General features: G+C 35.5%; 1 protein-coding gene and 2 long non-coding RNA genes across 11 annotated transcripts; all 3 read right to left on the reverse strand.

The window, feature by feature from the left end:
* Nucleotides 1–6,453: 6,453 nt before the first annotated feature.
* LOC113273133 lies at nt 6,454–7,500 on the reverse strand. The gene has a single exon (XM_026522900.1). It carries the CDS (start codon nt 7,498–7,500, stop codon nt 6,454–6,456), a length of 1,047 nt encoding a protein of 348 aa, XP_026378685.1.
* Nucleotides 7,501–12,526: 5,026 nt separating this feature from the next.
* Nucleotides 12,527–15,289, reverse strand: LOC113274261. Its single transcript, XR_003322910.1, has 3 exons — nt 14,789–15,289; nt 13,065–13,596; nt 12,527–12,853 (listed from the first exon to the last, which is right to left on the reverse strand). It is a non-coding gene; the product is annotated as an uncharacterized LOC113274261 (long non-coding RNA).
* A 431-nt stretch (nt 15,290–15,720) lies between these two features.
* LOC113276574 lies at nt 15,721–20,572 on the reverse strand. Of its 9 annotated transcripts, none has more exons than XR_003324562.1 (6): nt 20,327–20,537; nt 20,098–20,198; nt 19,843–19,956; nt 19,509–19,608; nt 18,868–18,963; nt 15,721–16,063 (listed from the first exon to the last, which is right to left on the reverse strand). It is a non-coding gene; the product is annotated as an uncharacterized LOC113276574 (long non-coding RNA). The 9 variants fall into 9 exon arrangements; XR_003324560.1 differs by having other exon boundaries at nt 15,721–16,066; XR_003324561.1 differs by lacking the exon at nt 15,721–16,063 and adding an exon at nt 17,290–17,616 and having other exon boundaries at nt 18,161–19,226; nt 20,327–20,572.
* Nucleotides 20,573–20,868: the final 296 nt, after the last annotated feature.

Raw genomic sequence — 20,868 nt, forward strand, 5'->3', positions numbered from 1 at the left:
GCTGATGAACTTGAAATACTTCAATGTGTCCACAAACAAGCTTTAGGGATTCCCTGACAACATTTCTAATTACGGTAATTTTTGGGCTTTCTATTTTTTATCGAGAGTTACTTTATCTTTTCAAATATTAAGTAGGGCTATGCTTTTTAATGCAGATCAATATAGATGGATGTAAGCTTTAACGAAGAGTTATATCATTATGAACCTGGACTATTTTCAGACAAAACAATTTCGGATGTGTAGGCTTGGGGAAAATTGGAATATACGTTCTCTCACTGGGAACATGCACTGTATTAAGTGATAAACCATTTTAAGCACCATCAAAGAAGCAACTTGCAAAAAGTACACTATGGTCGGAGAATGAATGAAAGAGGATTTTCTTTTTTTTTTTAAAGAAAAACTAACATAGGCTTTCACTAAAACTCAAAGATATTACAGGGACCTTTGAAACAAGTACTTGAGTACATCAGGTGGAGTGTACCACCATAGCATAACACAAACAATACCTAGCAGAATTAGGAAGCGTATCAGCTGCTTTATTATGCACTCGACTCACACGCTAAACAGAAACGTTAGACATACTATGAACAAACATTAAACATTACACAAAAAAAGGGATTCTCTTTCCATGGAATTCTTCGTGATTTGAAAAATTGTAATGGATATAAGGCAATTTTCTTATTAATATTAGCAAGGGAGAGATGTCACAATATTAGGCTGAAACCATATGAGGTTGAATCGGAAATACTAAACTATGTTAGATTAGTTTTTGTAAATCGGTATAGCTTTGTGCCAGGTGATTGTTAAGCAAAAATGTCTATATATGCTAATTGCTTACTGGATTAGTATTGTCAATATACAATAATGTAACACTGAGTTGTATGAAATCCACTGTCTTAGCAAATAGGTTAGCAATAATGGAGCTGAGCTATCAGTAGAAGAGCAACACCATTAGGCTGCAAAAGCATCAGATCCAACAGGTTTCTTATGTTGTTCTCCTTTTAGTTTTAGGAAAAACTTACCGTGTGCACCGAAATTTTGATATCCAACTACTATTTTCATGTGTTAATGTGTGAGAAATTCTTCGACTGTTTAACGTGAGGTTTGATTTTGATATTAACTAATAGTAAGGACCGCCCAAAGCCCGTGCCGTCATATCCTAGTAACTCTTACAAAGGAAACAAATTTTTGTATCTAATGAAACGACTTATATTTAACAATCGAAAATAAACTTTGGTTACAAGAAATTCATTGTTTATGTCTTAAGCAATCCAACCTTGATTGATTACTATACATTGGAGACATCAGCCACTGAAAACTCATAATATCTTGTCGATCTAAGGTTCGACTTTGAAAGACTTCACAAGGGATCTGTGAAGCACGTGAAAAACCTTTCTTGAAAAGATAGGTAGTTTCATAACATGTATCTGTATTTGCTATTTTTAATTCTTACTTATTGTAAGGTCATTTTCGTATGATATAAGGATATTCAAGAGTTACTGATCAAATCCAGATTTGATAAGAAACTTAAAAAACGATTGAATATAACTCTTATATATTGAAATCATGTTTTTAAGTTTTCCATAATAATTCATATTGGACTTTGATTTAAATTTATATTTTTGTGTAGGTAGTTGACAGATATCTCTATAACTTTTAAATAGCTAGAATAAGCCATAGTCTTGGGGATTTGAATTCGTCTAAATAAAGGAATAAATTTATATCTCCTGATCTAGCATCAGAGATGAAATCAATGGGCGTCTTGTTTGTTATCCTTGTAATTTATTTATTTCTGATACCGGGGTTGAAATGTTGAATCAGTTGAATAATATTATAAAGAATGTGTGTGGTGTGATTCGATGAAGGGAAATTCGTTGCTAAACATCCAAAAGTAATGAAGTTGCGGGAAAAAAACTTGTACCCAAAATGATGAATTCATATTTGAAGAGATCAAATTTTTGTAATGTATATAGCATCTAGGTTGGGACTTTCTTATAGCCCAAATGCCTGATAGTTTTTCGCGGAAAAGGAATCACCACGTAACGAAATAAAATGTGAAACTTAAAAAAAATAAACAAATTAATAAGCAATTCTCCATATGGTTCATAGAACCACTTTGGTTCCATAAACGAACAACAATCAGTCTTCAACTTATGTGCGCACAACAGCTTTGGCTCCCTTCATTGCTTGCCGCGGCTTTTGGATTGGCAGGCCTCCTTCAAATCTGATACAATTTCATGTTTCATTGGGGATGGTTCACTTGAGGGTTTTGAAATATAAACTTGATTTCCAAGGTTGTCCGGCAACAACTTGGAAACTGTGAAGCTGGGAGAAGTTTTCCTCCTCATGTTAAATGCTGAGTGTGATTTGGTAATCCTTCCTGACATGCACACGTAATATTTAAACAACAATTATATACCAATGGTTTATTATGCTATGAGATTATCTTAAAGAATCTAAATAGGTTTTTGTACCTTTCCCGTCATCACGACCACTGATGTTGTTGCTAAGACAATCTTTTGCATCTCACTATCAAGTGGTACAAAAATGGTTGAACCGGAGCAAGAACCTATGTCAAAAAAGAGGTTAAGTACTGACAAACAAATAAGCATAGTTTTCCTCATTTCCTTATTACCGGATCCGTAGGTATGTAATGATTAATAATAGCACCTGGGTATTGGTTCCTATATCTTTGCTTCTCACTTGGTACTCCATTGGTCACCCTCCTCTTCAACCACTTTCGTGTTCCAGTTGTTGCATCCCCATCAGTACCACCAACCAATGCTCAAATGTTTCAGACCAATGTTCGCCTATAATCTTTCATTTAAAGGGGCACAAGCAAGCTAGGTACTTAAGTCAGAATTGATAGGTACGTGAGGAGGTATTGACAGTCAATTGTATAAGGATTACGCCTTCTACTAGTGGATATCTTGGGCAGCAGAGGGATCTAGTCCTGAGCAGCTAGAGTTCAAAAAGGGTAGAGGTTTCAAGATAGTAAGTCCTAATATTACGGAGTTTTAGTGATCCATGCAGTAACGGGATGCCTTTTGAAAAAGAGAATTTCTTGCTGCTTAAAGAGAGTCTTCTATGGGGTAAGCTCGGACTGAGATAATGAGATATTTAGCATACTCGTATTAACTGGGATGGGCTCTGATTTCAAGAGATTATTTTTAAGCAATGAAGAAAGCGGTTCAGGGAACAATACAATAATACGCTTTGAATTCCTAGGGTCCACCAATTCCTGGTGGTTAATTCTTTTTTTGATTATGAAGGTATTTTCAAATTCATCCGCTTTTCCTTTTTGATGAACATGAGGCTACTCATATTAGCTAATAAAACACATCTTCAAACTTCAGGTGCCTAACATCATCTACCAACTGCTCAATCTGGACCATTCTTTATATGTCAGAAATGTAATTGAATAACTTAACTATGTGCCTCAATCTGGACCGTCCTTTATGTGTCCAAATTGTAGATCTCTGTCCATAGGGAAAAACACCATTTTCCCTTATAGACTAGGGTATGACCCGTGCCGTAAGAGCAAGTCTTATGGTGGAATCCAACCTATTCCAAGTGTGGAAAAACCATGGAATGTCAAGTCTAGTGGCTTCCAAGTTGGGGTTTTCCACATAAAATCCAAGCAAGGTTCCATGGTTTGGTGGAAGGGTCCGTGGAATCCATCTAAACGCCAATAAGAATAGCGTTAAACGCCAATAAGATTGGCGCAGTAGAGGAAAAGAAACGCCAATATGAATGGCGCTGAACGCTAATCAAAATAGCGTAAGTCAAGCGCCAAAAAGAATGGCGTTTACCGCTATTAACAACAACGTTTCCTTAGCGTCATTAACAATAGCGTTAAGCGCTATTAAAAATAGCGTTTCATGTTATTTATTTTTCTTACACTCTTGTCACATCACTCCTGTTTCCTTACCTATAAATTGAAATAAAAAATCTTTAAAAATACAAAACAAAATTTATAAATTTGAAATTGAAACAAGATTTAAATTACCTAATTTTCATTTCATAGATTAAGTTACATGGATTAAAAAAACTAAAAGCGACATTACATGGATTCAAATAACTAATATTTAGAATTTAACATGATCCGATTTTCATTGTCAAGCTTCATCATTTCCGAAAGTGGGATGGTTCTTAAGAATTTGGTACACATGATCATATGCAAAATCTTTGTTGTTTTGTTGAGAATATAGAGTTTTAGCATGTGCCTCCTACAAAATAAATAAACATAATCTCTCATTTAGAAAATTAATGACTTAAAATATGGATAATTGAAAATAAGAGGTTCCATTGAATAATACTTATAACTTCTTCTAACGTCCATCCTCCTCCGATATTTGCATAAATTGAATGTATGATACCCATGTAAACTTTGGTTTGCTTTTTTATCACCGACCACCTATTTTGAATACTTTATCTTGTTCTTCCGTTTTCATTACCACCCGCTTCTTCTACAAAGGCTTGAAGCACCCTTTCCCAATAGTTGTTGACTCCTTGATTTTGTCCAACAATCGATTGGAGACTAATTCTCATCCAAGCTTTGGTGATTGCAACATCTTCATTTGTAGTGTATGCCATACTTGCACTTGATTGAAAGAAGGTTTGGAATTAAAAATATAAAATCAAGAGAGATAAGAAGCAAAGAAAATCTTGAAATTTTGGGATGGTTTGATTTGTGTTGAAGAAGCCAATTTTTATAGATAAATTTTAATTTTGAAAATCTGACCGTTGAAACGCTATTGAGAATAGCGTTAAGCGCCATTCTTAATGGCGTTTATTTTGAGTCGTTGATTAGAAGGAGCCGTTGAGAATCCAATGGTGTAGAATAAAACGCAATTGAGAATATCGTTAAGCGCCATTCTTATTTGCGCCAAACGCCATTGTTAATTACGCTAATCACAAAAAACATCCAGGCGCCACTCGACTTCTCCAATCCTATACTTAGTTTTTTTCCTAGTCTCTCATTTTTTCTTTTTCCTCTTGAACAAACTAGTTTTTTGGTTTCATATTTTTAATCAAATCAAATCAAAAAGAAGATAAAATTGAATGAAATTGAAACTTGATTGATACTAAAAATACTACATTGATTCCACTACATCAAATTGAAAAATAAAAGATAAAAACATAATTGAAGCTACATAGTTCCTTAAGCTACATGGTTTCATATATTGAAATGACGAACATTGCTAGTGCTACGATAACCATAGTTTGCACCAAGTGTTCTAGGAGGATAACCATGTTTTTCCAAAATCTTATTTTGTTTATCCAACATAAATTGTTGCTTCCATTCCGGCAAGGTCTCAACCTCCACATCCAACACTTCGAGTTCATGTTTCTCCAAAGCTAAATCCAAGGATTTCTTGTTCGTTTCTGCAATAGCTAATAAATATTCTTCTTGTCCATCCAATCTTGCCATCTTCTTTGAATTCTCTTCACTAAAATGTTTCAAAATACGGTCGGTTCCGTCATTGATGGCCGATAGCTCCGAAGCTTCCCTTTGTTGAGCCCTTTTTCCCGTTGGTCGACGAGGGCCATCCTCTTCAAGCCATCTTGGGTCGCTTCTTGTCGGAGCACTAATTGTTGAAGCATTAACACTAGGAGCCTCCGATTCATCTTCCTCATTTTGGGTAGGATCAAATTCTTCGGGATTGAATTCGGGAACATGGGCTTTGAAAAGTCGGTACACTCTTTATTTCCAAAAGGTTTTCCCTTGCTAACCTTACTATATTCCAATCTAGCTTTTCTCTCCTACAAAAAAAAAACAAAAACCCAAGTTAGAAATCCTTCAATAAAATAAAATGATATACATTAAGAAATCCTAATAAAACTTACAAGATCATCAATTCCGCATCCGCTTGCATTGTTTCTATGCAAATTTCTTAAGATACCAACCCACTTTTTGACATCTTTTTCAAGGTACCAAATCTATTTTGCAACCTATGAACACTCATATCATACTTATTCCCAAAGCTGCTTACATAGGTATCGAATTCCTGCTCCAAAAACTGGTTTGATTTTTGATCAACTCCGGCAACACCATCAAGTGTAATGCTTATCCAAGCTTTGGTGATTGCAACATCTTCAGGCGTAGCATATTTTTCCATGGTTAAAAAAAGTCTGAATTGCAATGAATTTTAATAAGATGGAGAAAAAAATCTAGAGATTCAAAGGTTTTGGTCTGAGCTGAGAAGTGATCAATTTATAGGGAAAATTTCGAATTCAGAAAAATAGCCGTTGAAACGCCATTGTTATTAGCGTTTTTTTGTGAGTCGTTGATTAGAAGGAGCCGTTAAAGATCTAATGGTTAGAAATGAAGCGCAAATCTTAATATCGTTTGGCGACTTGACCCCAATCTAAGTTACGTCTTTCATTCTCAATGACCATGTTATGCAAAATCAAACAAGCCTTGATAATAAAGTTTATATCCTTCTTATCCTAGTAACATGCTGGATTTTTAGTTATGTGGAACTTGTTTTGGAGAGTTCCAAAAGCCCTTTCAACATCATTTCTCTTCGCTTGTTGGTATTTATTGAACAACGAATTAGCTGGCTGATTTGGAAGAAGAATTTTGAATGACTGCACTATACAAGACAATCGTGGATATATATTATTCTCCAAGTAGTAACCCTTGTCGTAGCTGTGGCTATTGATGCGGTAATTACAAGGAGCTGCTAAACCATTAACCATCTTATCAAAACGTGGAGATTGAGCCAAGACGTTCAAGTCGTTGTTCGACCCTGGTGTTCCAAATAAACCATGCCAAAACCACCGATCATATGATGCCACGACTTCTAAGATCATGGTAGGTTTTTTCTCATGCCCACGGAACGTACCTGCCCATGTTGTTGGACAATTCTTCCACCGAAAATGCATACAATCAACACTTCCAAGCATTCCAGGAAACCCTCTAGCCGCATTTTCTGCCAATAATCTTTCCGTGTCTTCTCTTGTAGGAAGTCGCATGTACCTTGGACCAAAGAGGCGAACAATTACCCTGGTAAACCTCTTCACATACATATAGACGGTTGGCGCTCCCATACGAACATAATCATCTGTGCTATCAGCGGCTATACCTTTACACAAACATTTCATTACGGCATACATCTTCATGTGGGGAGAGTGACCAAGTTTTCCGGTGCAATCAACTTGGAAATCAAAAGCAGGATCCACAACAACAATCTCACTTAGAATACGTAAGAAAAGAGGTCGATACATACCCAAACATTGGTGGAACTTCTTAGGGCCCCAAGTACAGTTAGGTCCAAAGTAGTCATGCATCATTCTTGCATTTCCATCCTCTCGGTGTCTTTCCACAATTTGTCGCGTCAATACTTCTTGAGGCACCGGTTGGAAGAGACTATGCATTCTTTGAGTCATATACTGGTACACCACAATTGTTCTCTCCTCGATATCATCACCAATGCTAATATCGATACCATACGTCATTAGTACATACCTCCTTAGCGTATTTTCATCGTCCATTTTGCACCTGTAATCAAAACTCAAATATTGTAAGCATTCCAAGATTTTTGAATTCATACAAAATAGAAGACATTCATGCACACATTCATTAAAGAAAAGACATTCATACAAGTACATTCCAAGTTCATTGAAGACAAGTTCATTAAAGAAAACACATCCAAGTTTCATACAAAAGAAAAGACAAGTTCCCTCATCCTAATCCTAACATCCTTGACATTTCATCTTCACTTAGACCAATCCCACCACTATTCATCAATTGAGTTAATTGTGACTCTGGAACTACTTCTGGAACTACTTCCTCTTGTGGAACATAATGACCATGTGCATCATCTGATTGACTTGTGGATGGTCTTTTACGGCTAGACCATTGAGAGTTGTCTCCAAGATCATTACATGATTGGGTTGACGTCGATCCTTTCCCAAGAGCACGTGCCCGATCTATTTCAAACCAATACTGGTCCTTTGTAAGATTTAACATAGCCAACCTATGCGCAAAATCTTTCCATTGCTCCTGAAAAGAAACATCAAGATAGCAAATATATTAAGGAACTTTTAATGTGTAAAGAAAATCATAATAATATGGCAAAAAAAAATAATTGAAGGAGTTAAAACCAAAAATTACTAACCCTTGTTCCCCAATTAACATCATACGTAAATGGAGGAGGATCGGGTGCTTGCAAAGGCACTTGAACACGGTTGCCTTCACTGTCTGAACGTACGGTACAGAAAGAAACTCTTGGAAATTCAGGTGAAGCTTGTGAGACGTTGTCATACTTATACCGTGATGGATGTATTGGGAGGACCTGATTCACCAGAAATGTCGGATCTTGAGTACTTGCAGCTCCAACTTCATCTCTGTTTTCTTGACGATATATTTCTGGGAGCAAAAATCCAATAGATTTTTGCTTCCACCACCACACATACATGCTCTCATCAACATTCTTATAGTCTCGTCCTTCAACCACATCAATAGGATCATGGGAGGTAGCAAGGTCTTCCAAACGTTCACGTGGACTTCTTGGAATTGTTATAAATCCCCTTGTTTGCCTTAAAAACCGTTCACCAAGATACATGATACTAGTTTCGCTTTCCGGATTATAGAAAGCCACTCTTTGATTGGAGATTTCACGATCATGCACTATATCAGGATGATATTTATACATAGTAGTAGACCATGGTTTCCATTTCGTTCCAACAATTGTCCTCAACTCAATTTGTTGGCGATCTGTATTAAGAGAGTGTTTGGAAGTACCCCTTTGCAACTTCACTAGACTATCTTTCTTAAATATCATAACTGCAGGCCATACATCAGTCGGTACACCTTCTTGGAGAAAAGGCGTCAAAGTACGAAAATATATGTAAAACCAATATTCTAAAACCATCGCCATTCCACACATGTTTTTTCCACCTCTAGCAACCGCACTCATGCTACTATACAAGTGACTAAAACAAGCCGAACCCCAATCATAATTACCAATCGCATTCAAATCACGCAAGGAAGCGATCCAACCTTTACTTGCTCTTGTAGTGGTACGTGCCATTATAACTTTTGAAATCACCCATAATAAGAAGTATCGAGTCACAATCTCCCAATTTTCATCATTAATTGGATTGTCCTTGGTATAGTTTGCGAGGCAACTAATAGGAAATTCAGGTGAGTGCTTGTTGTAGTGTGCATACCCATGCATAGGTCTAAAGTAGGTATCCTCTAGTTTTTGATTTTCTATACTTTTCCATCTATTTGTAGCGGCGTGTTCCAATCTTCTACGACCATTTTCAATAGGAATTCCGGTTAAGTGAACAAAATCTAAAGGGGTGAAACCAATTTCAAAGTTTGGGAAATGAAACGAACTGGTGCTATACCACCACCTCTCTATGATTGCATAAGCTAGTTGTTGATCATCTCTCTTAATTCTAATTTCAAAAAATCTAGCAAGGTCGGAATTTTGAAGAACTTGACTAGCACTTTCATGAACCACCACACGATTATATAAATCCTCGAGGTCTTCTAGATTACTTCTAAACGTGATATCATGTTGTGTATCAAGTGGGTCTATACTTGTAGAGATATGTTTCTCATCCGATTCTTTTGAACTCAAGATCATATACACATCCATATCCATAATCTATACAAAATCATCAAATAAAAAGAATATATTCACACAATACACTTAAATTGTTTACATAATGTAACTAAAACATGTTAATTAATTCATTATCTCATGGCAATTTCACAATGTTCATCATCTAAAACCCTAAATTACACAATGTTCATCATCTAAAATCCTAAATTACATGTCAAATTCGTCATTGTTAGAATCAAAATTGTTATCATTCATCATACAATCGAGTATCATGCATACAATCAACAACAATATCAACTAAAGCCCTAACATTTCATCAAATCATAAAATAAACTCAAATTATAATTCAACTACCCTCTCTTTGGATTCTCAGTCAAAATGAGAAATTGAAGTATGCTTAGATTCCTTGTGACGCAAAGAACAAACCTTTTAAAACAATTTCATTGATTTGAACCATGCTCTAAGAATTAAACAAGGAGGGTTTTAGGTCTCGGTTTTTCTTTTTTTTCACTCGAGTGAGATGAACTGGGGAAGAAGAAAAAGGGTCGATGGTTTTACTGTATAAAAGAATCAAAAAGCGCTATTAACAATAGCGTTAGGCGCTATTAACAATAGCGTTATTTAAGCGTTGTTAACAATTGCGTTTGGCGCTATTAAGAATAGCGTTCTGACCGTTGACTTGGGTCAAGCGCTATTCTTAATAGCGTTTTCCATGCGCTATTATTATTAGCGTTTTACGCTATTCTTATTGGCGTTTCTTGTATTCCACCGTTACACTTGCACTTCCATCCACAATTCCAAGTGCTGAGGTGGCGTGGAGGATGAAAGATGGATGGATTCCACGATAAGACTTGCTCTAATGGCACGGGCTTTGGATTGTTGCTAGACAACGTAATCTTATATTAACTTATGTTTCTGCAGAGCTTTCTCTTTCTCTTGTAATGTTATTTTTTGGACGATATATTTTTAGGTTATATATTGTTCAAGATACTACACTCCCTGTATTTAGTTCAAGATATATGTTAATAATATGCACCACAGATTTATGTGTAACTGGAAATGTCATCAAGCAAATTTTTAGTTACTCCCTCTGTTTTTGGAAAAGAGATTTTTTCATTTTTTTCATTTTAACCTAAAAATAGGCCAAATTGAAAAAAATGAAAGTATCTCTTTTCCAGAAACGGAGAGAATATAATTTATCGTTGAAAAGTATGAATATCCCTTTGTTACTCTTAACTAATAACAGGATATGGAGAAATATTTACAACAGTAAACCAAGCCCATTTACAAAATCAATATATCAGTAGACATCGATACAATCATGCATGTTTTTCTCCTTTGAAAAGAAAACAAAATTGCATTGTCAACAAATTCAAGTCAGCGGGTCCTGAATCCTTAATAACTCAGAATCCTTGTATATGCTCTTCATGGATCCATTTATCCCGTGAAGGGAAAAAATGTGGACAGCAATCAGAAAGACTATTCCACTAAACACAAACTAAAGTTTTAAATGCACCTAATAAACAGATTATAGCCAAAGATTATTCTTGTAGCCAGCAGAGAAAAATAGTCTTGTTCGAGTTTTTAACTGAAACTAGATTTTATGCCCATGCTACGCACCGGGCGGATCAGAAAACCATCCACCATCATTTTTTCTTGTAACCAAATTTTTTGGTTTGGCGTGATGTGACTTCGCCTTGTCCCATCGTGCATTTTTGATTTGATGTGGCTTGGTTTCGCTCTGTCGCTTAGGATTTTTGATTTGGTGTGTACATTTTTTATTTGGTATTGTGCAGTTTCGACTCGCCTTGTCGCTAAGGATTTTTGATTTGGTGTAGCTCGGCTTCGCCTCGCCCCATCCAGTCTTGATACAATTTTGATTTTGTGTCGCGTGGCTTCACCTTGCTCCGTTCCCATACATTTTTGATTTGGTGTTGCACGGCTTCACATTTTTGACTCTTAACCCAACAATATAATTGTATGTTTTTCGGAACCATATCTATCCGTTTTCGTGTTTAGAAATCTACAATTTCTGGAAATACTGTGACAAAAAAAGATTAAAATCGAGTACAATATGTAAAAACTAAAACTCCAAATATGAATCTACCCGATTAAATCAAAGATTGCCCTGAAACAACATTAAAAATTTATTGAAAGAATAGCCTTGAAGTTCTAGGGGTTTGCACTCTGCATACAGCTGTGTAGCTTAACTCAACTCAATCTGATTATCACAGTTTGTCCCACATTCAACTATAATTGCAAATTCCAGCTTAATGTTATTATCAGTTGAGACTGGATAACACCGAATTAGACAAACTAACTAATAAAGACATAGCTTTAGGATAAAAATGGAGATAAATCGAGCCCTTACCATCCAATATTACTCACTAAAGCTCTGGGTATTACAACAGAACAGAAGATGTAGTTGCAAGTTCTAGCGCACCAATGACCCCAATTTGTAACCTTGGTATCGTTTTTCCCAAATTATCATCATTCATTAGGTGGTACTTTTCAACCTGGCAGCGATGAAGTGGTGGTACTCCTTGTTGTCGTTCTGCAAACACAAACTTAAAATGTTAAAAACCATTTTTTGATGATTATAGGCATTCACATATTTCCGAAGTACTTGAATGGCATCGGGTCTTGTAATATCGAACGAAGATCATGTTATCAAGAAAAATATACCATTAATGAGGAAGAGCTTACCAAGATTATTCTAAATTCCAAGTTGGTTCTGGTTTGCAGCATATTAAAGAATCAGAAAAACGGTGTTTCTTACCAAAAATTCTTATCACTTGGAAACCTGCAAGTGGTGAAAATGCCAAAAATGATTGAAAAGGTTTTAGCCTAAAAAAGTTAATAACGCCATCTGTGGGAGTCGAACCCACAAATACATGGTTGAGCACCATGCGCTCTTCCATTTGAGCTAAGACAGCAAGCACAGTTTCTTAATATACATGGGATTTAATATACAGACACTTTAGCGCATACGATTCATAAGCATAAACAGATTTAAGCCCAAGCTGGCACTCTTGCACAGGCTAGCCGAGGCTCATGCTCTTAACGGTATTAAGACGTCATCTGCAACACTCATGAACTATGTCATACGTCAAGCAACATCATCACACTTCCTAAACCCCCATTACGTCAAGCAACATCATCACACTTCCTAAACCCCCATTAAAGATTATTAGTTGCCATGCAAATATATCGCAAAGAGAAGTCCCTAATCCCCAAGGAACCAAATGCGGTTTGTATGAACCATGCACCTATGAAAAGATAAAATATAAACGTTTTACATATAAGAACAATGAAAATCTTATATGTTCAGAACGGATGGCAGTCCCTGTATCTTTCTAATAGTAAGCATTACTTGAAGATGTTGATAAGAGTAGCAAGAGTAGGCGTTCAAAAAAAATTAAAAAAAAACTTATCAACTGAAATAAACTATAGTAAGTGGCAGTAGAGTAATAACCTTACCTCATTAGAACAACTCCAATCTAATTTGAGGATTTAAATTTTAAGCTAAGTAGTTGTTTCCGCATTGATGAGATGTGAAGATAACCAAAATGTTATATAGAATATATAGGCTTCTATCTGCATGATCTATTCTTATGACAATTTCTCTCTTCATCCTCATCATCGACGTGACTCCAATCATTCCCATGACATGCTGTAACTCTGCTCCTTTTGTTCGTCTGAGATGGAGCACATGGCAATGCATACCCTGAAAAACCACCAAAGGCGTTTTGATTTTGAGCGAACATTCCTCCATAAGGACCAGTTGCAAACCCTCCTACTAACTTTTATTTTACCAAAACTGGCATGTAACTGAACTGCTACGGGCGGCCCCGACTCGATGCAACTAAACCTTGATTGCAGACTCCATGATGTCATCTCTAAAAGGTGTGGCGAGGCCCGCCACGCCCCTTCGCTGTGCATTAAGCCCTGATCTGGTGTGGCGCGGCTTTGTCCCGCCCCGTCGCTATGCACTAAACCTTGATTTGGTGTACTGCAATAAAAAAAAACAGAAGAGTTAGTTGATTAGATCAGACAACCAAAAAGCTAAGAACATATTCCTAAAACAGCAAGTGTATGCTATGCAAGTCAACAACCACTGCTCATAAAATACATCTTTCAAGCTAACATTGAATGTATTACTGTCGTCCTATAGAAAACACACTAAGCCAGGCAAGAAGTCCATACTATACTTGAGTGTGGATAATATGTGATAATAAATAGTAAGAAAAGAATAGCTAAGAACATATTCCTAAAACACCAAGTGTATGCTATGCAAGTCAACAACCACTGCTCATAAAATACATCTTTCAAGCTAACATTGAATGTATTACTGTCGTCCTATAGAAAACACACTAAGCCAGGCAAGAAGTCCATACTATACTTGAATGTGGATAATATGTGATAATAAATAGTAAGAAAAATGGTGGTTCATATAATGTGATGAACAATAAATTATAATATGCATTGTTGCCAACTTCAAAAAGAAAGTTCTTTTCTGTCAAAGGCTCCGCTCCTCATAGATCTGTTTGGATTTCAATCACTCTCTACATACCCAGCTCTATCAAATGTCAACGAATAAACTCCGTTCAAAAAGGATGAAATCATCTATTGGAGATTTATTGAATTTGTTGTATACATTTTAGTTTTTGGAGAATTTACCCTAGATATTTTATACTCTAGAAAGTATCTCGACGCTGAAGTACCAAGTACCATAAAAGAGACTTTCAATGTACATGATTATTGGCTTTTACCTAAAAGGGAACTTATTGCAAATTATACACATGTAGATACTGAGAGGAATTATCAAATTTCCTCCAATCATTATTGCTCTTCCCTTTAACATCAGTAGCTACATTTTTGTGATTTCTAGAACAAAGGACCTCACCTCCATTTTTGATTTGCCCTTCTGCAAATCAAACCCAAGAAACTGAACTTTACTTTCAAGCCTAATGCACACCGATCACCGATCAGTACCACACCAAAGTTAAGAATATATACATATTTGTGGCAAAAAGTATTGAGATCCTCAAATGGCAAATCAAACCTTAATGAACTAAATAAATATGAAAACCTTAAAGAACGTACCAAAAAAAAATGTACAAACAGAAAACTCCAAATCTGAATATTAGAAAGATTAACATAGAAAGCTAATCAAACAAAAGTATTGAACATATAAAAATTACCCTCAAAAGGCATGCGTATATGTACACATACTTAAGCTTCTCCATTACCTGCACCTGAAACACCGTCTACAGCAGCTCATAGCTATTCTCCATTACCTCTTTGAACTCAATTTCTTCATCAATTCCAGACTGAACCCTAAATTCCATCACAAACCCTAACATCTTCATCAATTCCAGACTGAATTCTACTTGATTTCTTTATCTGGTTGCAAATCGAGCTCAACCCAACTCTTATCATCATCCAAGAACTCTCAAACTCCCATCTTCAATTAATCCATAACTTAATCATCAACCTCTTATCTCGACAAACCCATATCAATTTCAGCTCCGGTTCCCTCTTCAGTTTCATCTGCAATTTCTTCTTAAACTCTAAATCACCAAACACCGATCGAAATCCATAATACCATCAACACTTTAATCGAACACCATAGTGATCATCAGAATTTCTGATTCACTTTTAATCTCTGCCGCTGTTTTTCTTTCTTTTCTTCTCGTTTTCGGTTTCAGGTGAATGAGAGAATGAGAGGAAATCCCATCGAGTTTAGGGTTGTGTAAACTCAAAACAAAACTTTGGTTTGGTTCAGTTTTTCACGGGAGTATCATTCACCTTGACGGTGTTATTTAACATCCAGTTAAGTATTCGGTGTAAACAGAGTGTAATAAATTATTTAGGCAGAAACTCTGATAAAAGTATTGTCTACCCACCTTTATATTGACTGTGTTACTAACGTCCGGTTAAATTCATGGTGTAAACAGAGTGTAATTTATATTTTAATGTCTCGACCAATAGAGTCTCGCTACTTGTCGTCACCAGGATTGCTCTTCCTCAAAGCTTTTATCTAATTTAATTTGAGAGGGTGTCACATTCAGCGTGGGACGTGTGAGCTTACATGACTTAGCATTTTAAAGAAGGGGAGATTGGATTACAAATTGGGTGATGGAGAGGCAATTAGTTATCTGTATTTCTTATACAATTGGTAGTCTATATATCCATTAACAGATGCTTTTGACACATACCCAGTTCAATCAGAAGTAGAACTTTTGCCAAAACATATTTAGACATATGAACACCAACCAAGTTCATTTAGAAGTAGAATTTCCATTTAAGTAGCACACATCTATGAGGCATGTAGGATTTCATCCAGCTTCTTCAGTTCCCAACAGACCAGCAAATTACATAATCAACACGCATTTCCTTGAAGTTGGAGATAGCACTGCAAACTGCTGCTACATAATCAACGCGCATTTCCTTGAAGATGGAGATAGTATTGCAAACTGCTGCGAATCGTACATATGAATGAATCAACATCTTATTCAGAAGACATATTAGTCCTTTTTACAAAAAATTTATAATCATAAAGCAATTAACTAAACCAAATCCGACTTCATTTGAATATTTTTGTATAGTTTTGAAACATGTATACCAAACTATTCTTGCAAATATCCAAGAATTTCTTCCACAATACTTAATCTCCTTCAATGAATTCTCCTTCAAGTCCTTGACATCTCTTGCTAAGAAAACATAAACCACTGAAATTGATGTTCTAAAGCCAACCACAAATGCATTTTTGGTTTTAAATCTTTTACGCGCCTTAACTGGTTAGCTAGAAAATTGTGTAGACATGAATATACAATGTCATTCATTTGCTTATCTTCTTCCGTTCTCTTTTACTAAGGCTTTCAAATGGATATTCACAATTCCAATAAAAAAAATGTGGTTTCAGTTCAGTTAACAAACTTCAAACATAAAATAACCAACAATGACCAAAAACAATAGTTACAAAGGTTGGTCGATGATCAGGAGATTACGCTTGGAAACAGAATTTCAATTGCAAGTATGAGAGACGCGGAGAAAAAAGTATGGGGGCAGAAGCATCTGATGCTCAGATATTGTACTTCGGATTAGAGAAACAATATCTATAAAAGACAATCAATGCCGCGGCAGTAACCAAACACAAACTGAAACACGTCTTACCTCCAGTATCAGATGTTGATTTTGTTAAGTAGTTATTGAAATAACAGATATACCTAAATGATCTGCAAGGGATTAAGTCGAGCTATTCACACAAGGAAGGGTTCAAAAGTTTATAGTCGGGGTTGCAGACTAATGATAATGGGTGTCACGGAACAAAATCCTAGAACCATAAAGTAATCTAGTTAATAAATATGGTTATTGTACCTCTTTGAATATCAGATTCCTCTTTCAAATGAACATTCGCACAAATAAGATTCCAGAATGTTACTGGATATCTAGAAGAGAACAATTAGATAAGATAAACTCCTTCCTAGCTTGGATGTCAGCTCATCTAATGCTAGATAAGCAGCAACTTTCAATTATGTTGTACGTGCATCGAAAAAACTACTAAGAGCTTCCAGTGCCACATCTAAGGCTCGAAACTCATAGGGAGTTTCTACATTACACGAACAAATACAATAATTTAGCACATAAATCATATACATCTTAGGATTCCCAATTTTCTAATGCAAAGAACAAAGAGTAGTAAAAGCGAAACACCTCAGAAATAACTTATACTGCCAATTTTATAAAAATTTCAGAAAGTATACATCATTACTAAACATAGTACAAAGCAAAACCTATTTGTTTCGTTAACTCCAAGATCTTCAAAATTCAGGCTCTCGAAACACTAATATGCCTATTTTATTTTGATACAAACTGGAACTCAAACGCTCAATTTTCAGGTAAAAAGAAGTTCATGGAAGGTTTATAGTATCTGGGATCTTGTAGACACATGACTCCGCAGGTCCCCGTGACTCTTGTAGACATGTGACTTTTATCACCAGTAGGACCATTTTTTGGCACCCAATATCTGAAAGCTTTGCGTTGTAAGTATGTGACTTTAACATTGCAATACAGAGATCAATATACGAATCAAAACACAAAATTAATAACCATAGGTGTGAGAGATGAATCTACACTATGAATGGGGAGTCAAGCAAGATGTTTGAACTTTTAAAGCCTCTACAAATGACTTTTTTTTTTTGCACTGTGATGAAATGCAGGTCTCTTAGCTCCTCAAAGAGCAACCTTCACTTGAAGATTCCACAAAAGTGGTTGGAAGTAGACTCGTCCTACATACACAATATCTCAAAACTATCAATGTGCAAAGAACTTCCTCTTGAATAGGTGATTCTCTAAGCTTCCACAGGGTATGAACTCACACAAAGACATAAATCTTTATTATATCATTATTGAATAAAATTGGGAACATGGATCAATCATAACTATAATATACACTCTTATGTCTTTTTATGGGAGATGAAGTTGATGCTAAATATACTTCACATAACAGTTGGTTAACTGTAAAAATAAATCCAAAGATCAAAAAATACAAATATCTAAGAGAAATTAACCTGATATAAGCATTAGTTAAGGCTGCAAGATAAGCATTAGAAAATGGTGTAAAAATAAGCATTAGAAATTGGTGTATAACTATGTACACATCTACAAAAGCCTAGCAAATCTAACATTCGTACTCACAACACATATAATATATTCACGAGTCCAGAAAATCCAACATTCATACCAAAAAAATAGGCCATATATTCATGAGACGAGAAGGTGCACTAGTTTGTACATACATACAACTTGAATTATCCACCTAAGTACCAATGATGCTACCAATATTGAATAAACATAACATGGAAACTCAGATGGATTTGAACCATCAACCTCCGCAAACCTTGTGATAGGCTTGGGCGCTCTAACATTTTGAGTTTATGAGTCCCTAAACTTAATACATATAATATAAACTTAAAACAAATCATGAATTACAGACTATAATACATCTTAGGATTCCCAATTTTCTGATGCAAAGAACAAAGAGTAGTAAAAGCGATACACCTCAGAAATAACTTATACTGCCAATTTTATAAAAATTTCAGAAAGTATACATCATTACTAAACATAGTACAACGCAAAACCTATTTGTTTCGTTAACTCCAAAATCTTCAAAATTCAGGCTCTCGAAACACTAATATGCCTATTTTATTTTGATACAAACTGGAACTCAAACGCTCAATTTTCAGGTAAAAAGAAGTTCATGGAAGGTTTATAGTACCTGGGATCTTGTAGACACATGACTCCGCAGGTGCCCATGACTCTTGTAGACACGTGACTTTTATCACCAGTAGGACCATTTTTTGGCACCCAATATCTGAAAGCTTTGCGTTGTAAGTATGTGACTTTAACATTGCAATACAGAGATCGATATACGAATAAAAACACAAAACTAATAACCATAGGTGTGAGAGATGAATCCACATTATGAATGGGGAGTCAAGCAAGATGTTTGAACTTTTAAAGCCTCTACAAATGACTTTTATTTTTTTGCACTGTGATGAAATGCAGGTCTCTTAGCTCCTCAAAGAGCAACTTTCACTTGAAGATTCCACAAAAGTGGTTGGAAGTAGACTCGTCCTACATACACAATATCTCAAAACTATCAATGTGCAAAGAACTTCCTCTTGAATAGGTGATTCTCTAAGCTTCCACAGGGTATGAACTCACACAAAGACATAAATCTTTATTATATCATTATTGAATAAAATTGGGAACATGGATCAATCATAACTATAATATACACTCTTATGTCTTTTTATGGGAGATGAAGCTGATGCTAAATATACTTCACATAACAGTTGGTTAACTGTAAAAATAAATCCAAAGATCAAAAAATACAAAAATCTAAGAGAAATTAACCTGATATAAGCATTAGTTAAGGCTGCAAGATGATCTGCAACGTCCTTCTTCAGACTCATCTTCATTGCGTACGGATTCTAGAAATTTCATTTATGATTTTCTACAAAAACAAAATCCCTCAAAAATTAATCAAAACACATAACCCACATTCAACTCAACAAATCAAAAAACAAACTAAACCCCACAAATAATCAAGATTCAAAGATCAAAACGTTACAATACAAATCAAAAAAATACCAACCATTTTGGGGTCAAAAATACTTCACATAACAGTTGGTTAACTGTAAAAATAAATCCAAAGATCAAAAAATACAAAAATCTAAGAGAAATTAACCTGATATAAGCATTAGTTAAGACTGCAAGATGATCTGCAACGTCCTTCTTCAAACTCATCTTCATTGCTCTTCCTCCTTAAGATACGGATTCTAGAAATTTCATTTATGATTTTCTACAAAAACAAAATCCCTCAAAAATTAATCAAAACACATAACCCACATTCAACTCAACAAATCAAAAAACAAACTAACCCCCACAAATAATCAAGATTCAAAGATCAAAATGTTACAATACAAATCAAAAAAATACCAACCATTTTGGGTTTCGTGGTTTCAATCGTTTCAGATTGAGGGAAACAAAATTGGAGTAATTCCAGTTATAGAACAACAAAATTTCCAATCAAGCTTGGGTGACCTACAAAAATTTATAAGAAATCAGAAATTTAAAGAGAAATACAAACGTAGATTAGCTTTCGAGATAAAGAATAACAAAAGCAATCGGCGACCTTCTGTACTTCAACCTGGATTTATCGACGGAAATACCTTCTGATTTGGAAACGAAAGAGCAGATCCAGAATGGGAAGGCCAACCCTAAGCCGAAATGTACAAATATAAGAGTGAGAAAGACCTTAGTTTCAATCTTCAAGAATCATATTTAATGTACTCCGTAACATCGATTTCCCAGAGTAACGCATCACGCATTGACGATAAGATTGAATTTAGAAACGGCTAAGGATTAATGAGTATGAAAAAAGAGAAACGGGAATAATCATGTGGTTGAGACCTATCAGATTGGGATAGTGTCATTCGAGTGTCAGAATTATCTGCTCGATCTCGAGCGTTCGTTATATACCTAAAATGTGAGTATCCTTCAAAGGTATAAAAATTTGTTGTTCGATCTTAACCGTCCTTTATGTGTCCAAACTGTAGGGAGCCGTCGATGTAAGAAAACACCATTGTCCCTTATAATATAGATACATACTAACTGCGATAGACTCGGCTAGGTGGCCATAATTCTTCTCATCTTTTAAAAAATCGGTTCGAGGTTTTAGATGTTTCTGTGTTTGACTTGGTTCCTAACTCAA

The sequence above is a fragment of the Papaver somniferum genome, chromosome 4 (genome assembly GCF_003573695.1).
Source record: "Papaver somniferum cultivar HN1 chromosome 4, ASM357369v1, whole genome shotgun sequence".
NCBI classification, from domain to species: Eukaryota; Viridiplantae; Streptophyta; class Magnoliopsida; order Ranunculales; family Papaveraceae; genus Papaver; species Papaver somniferum.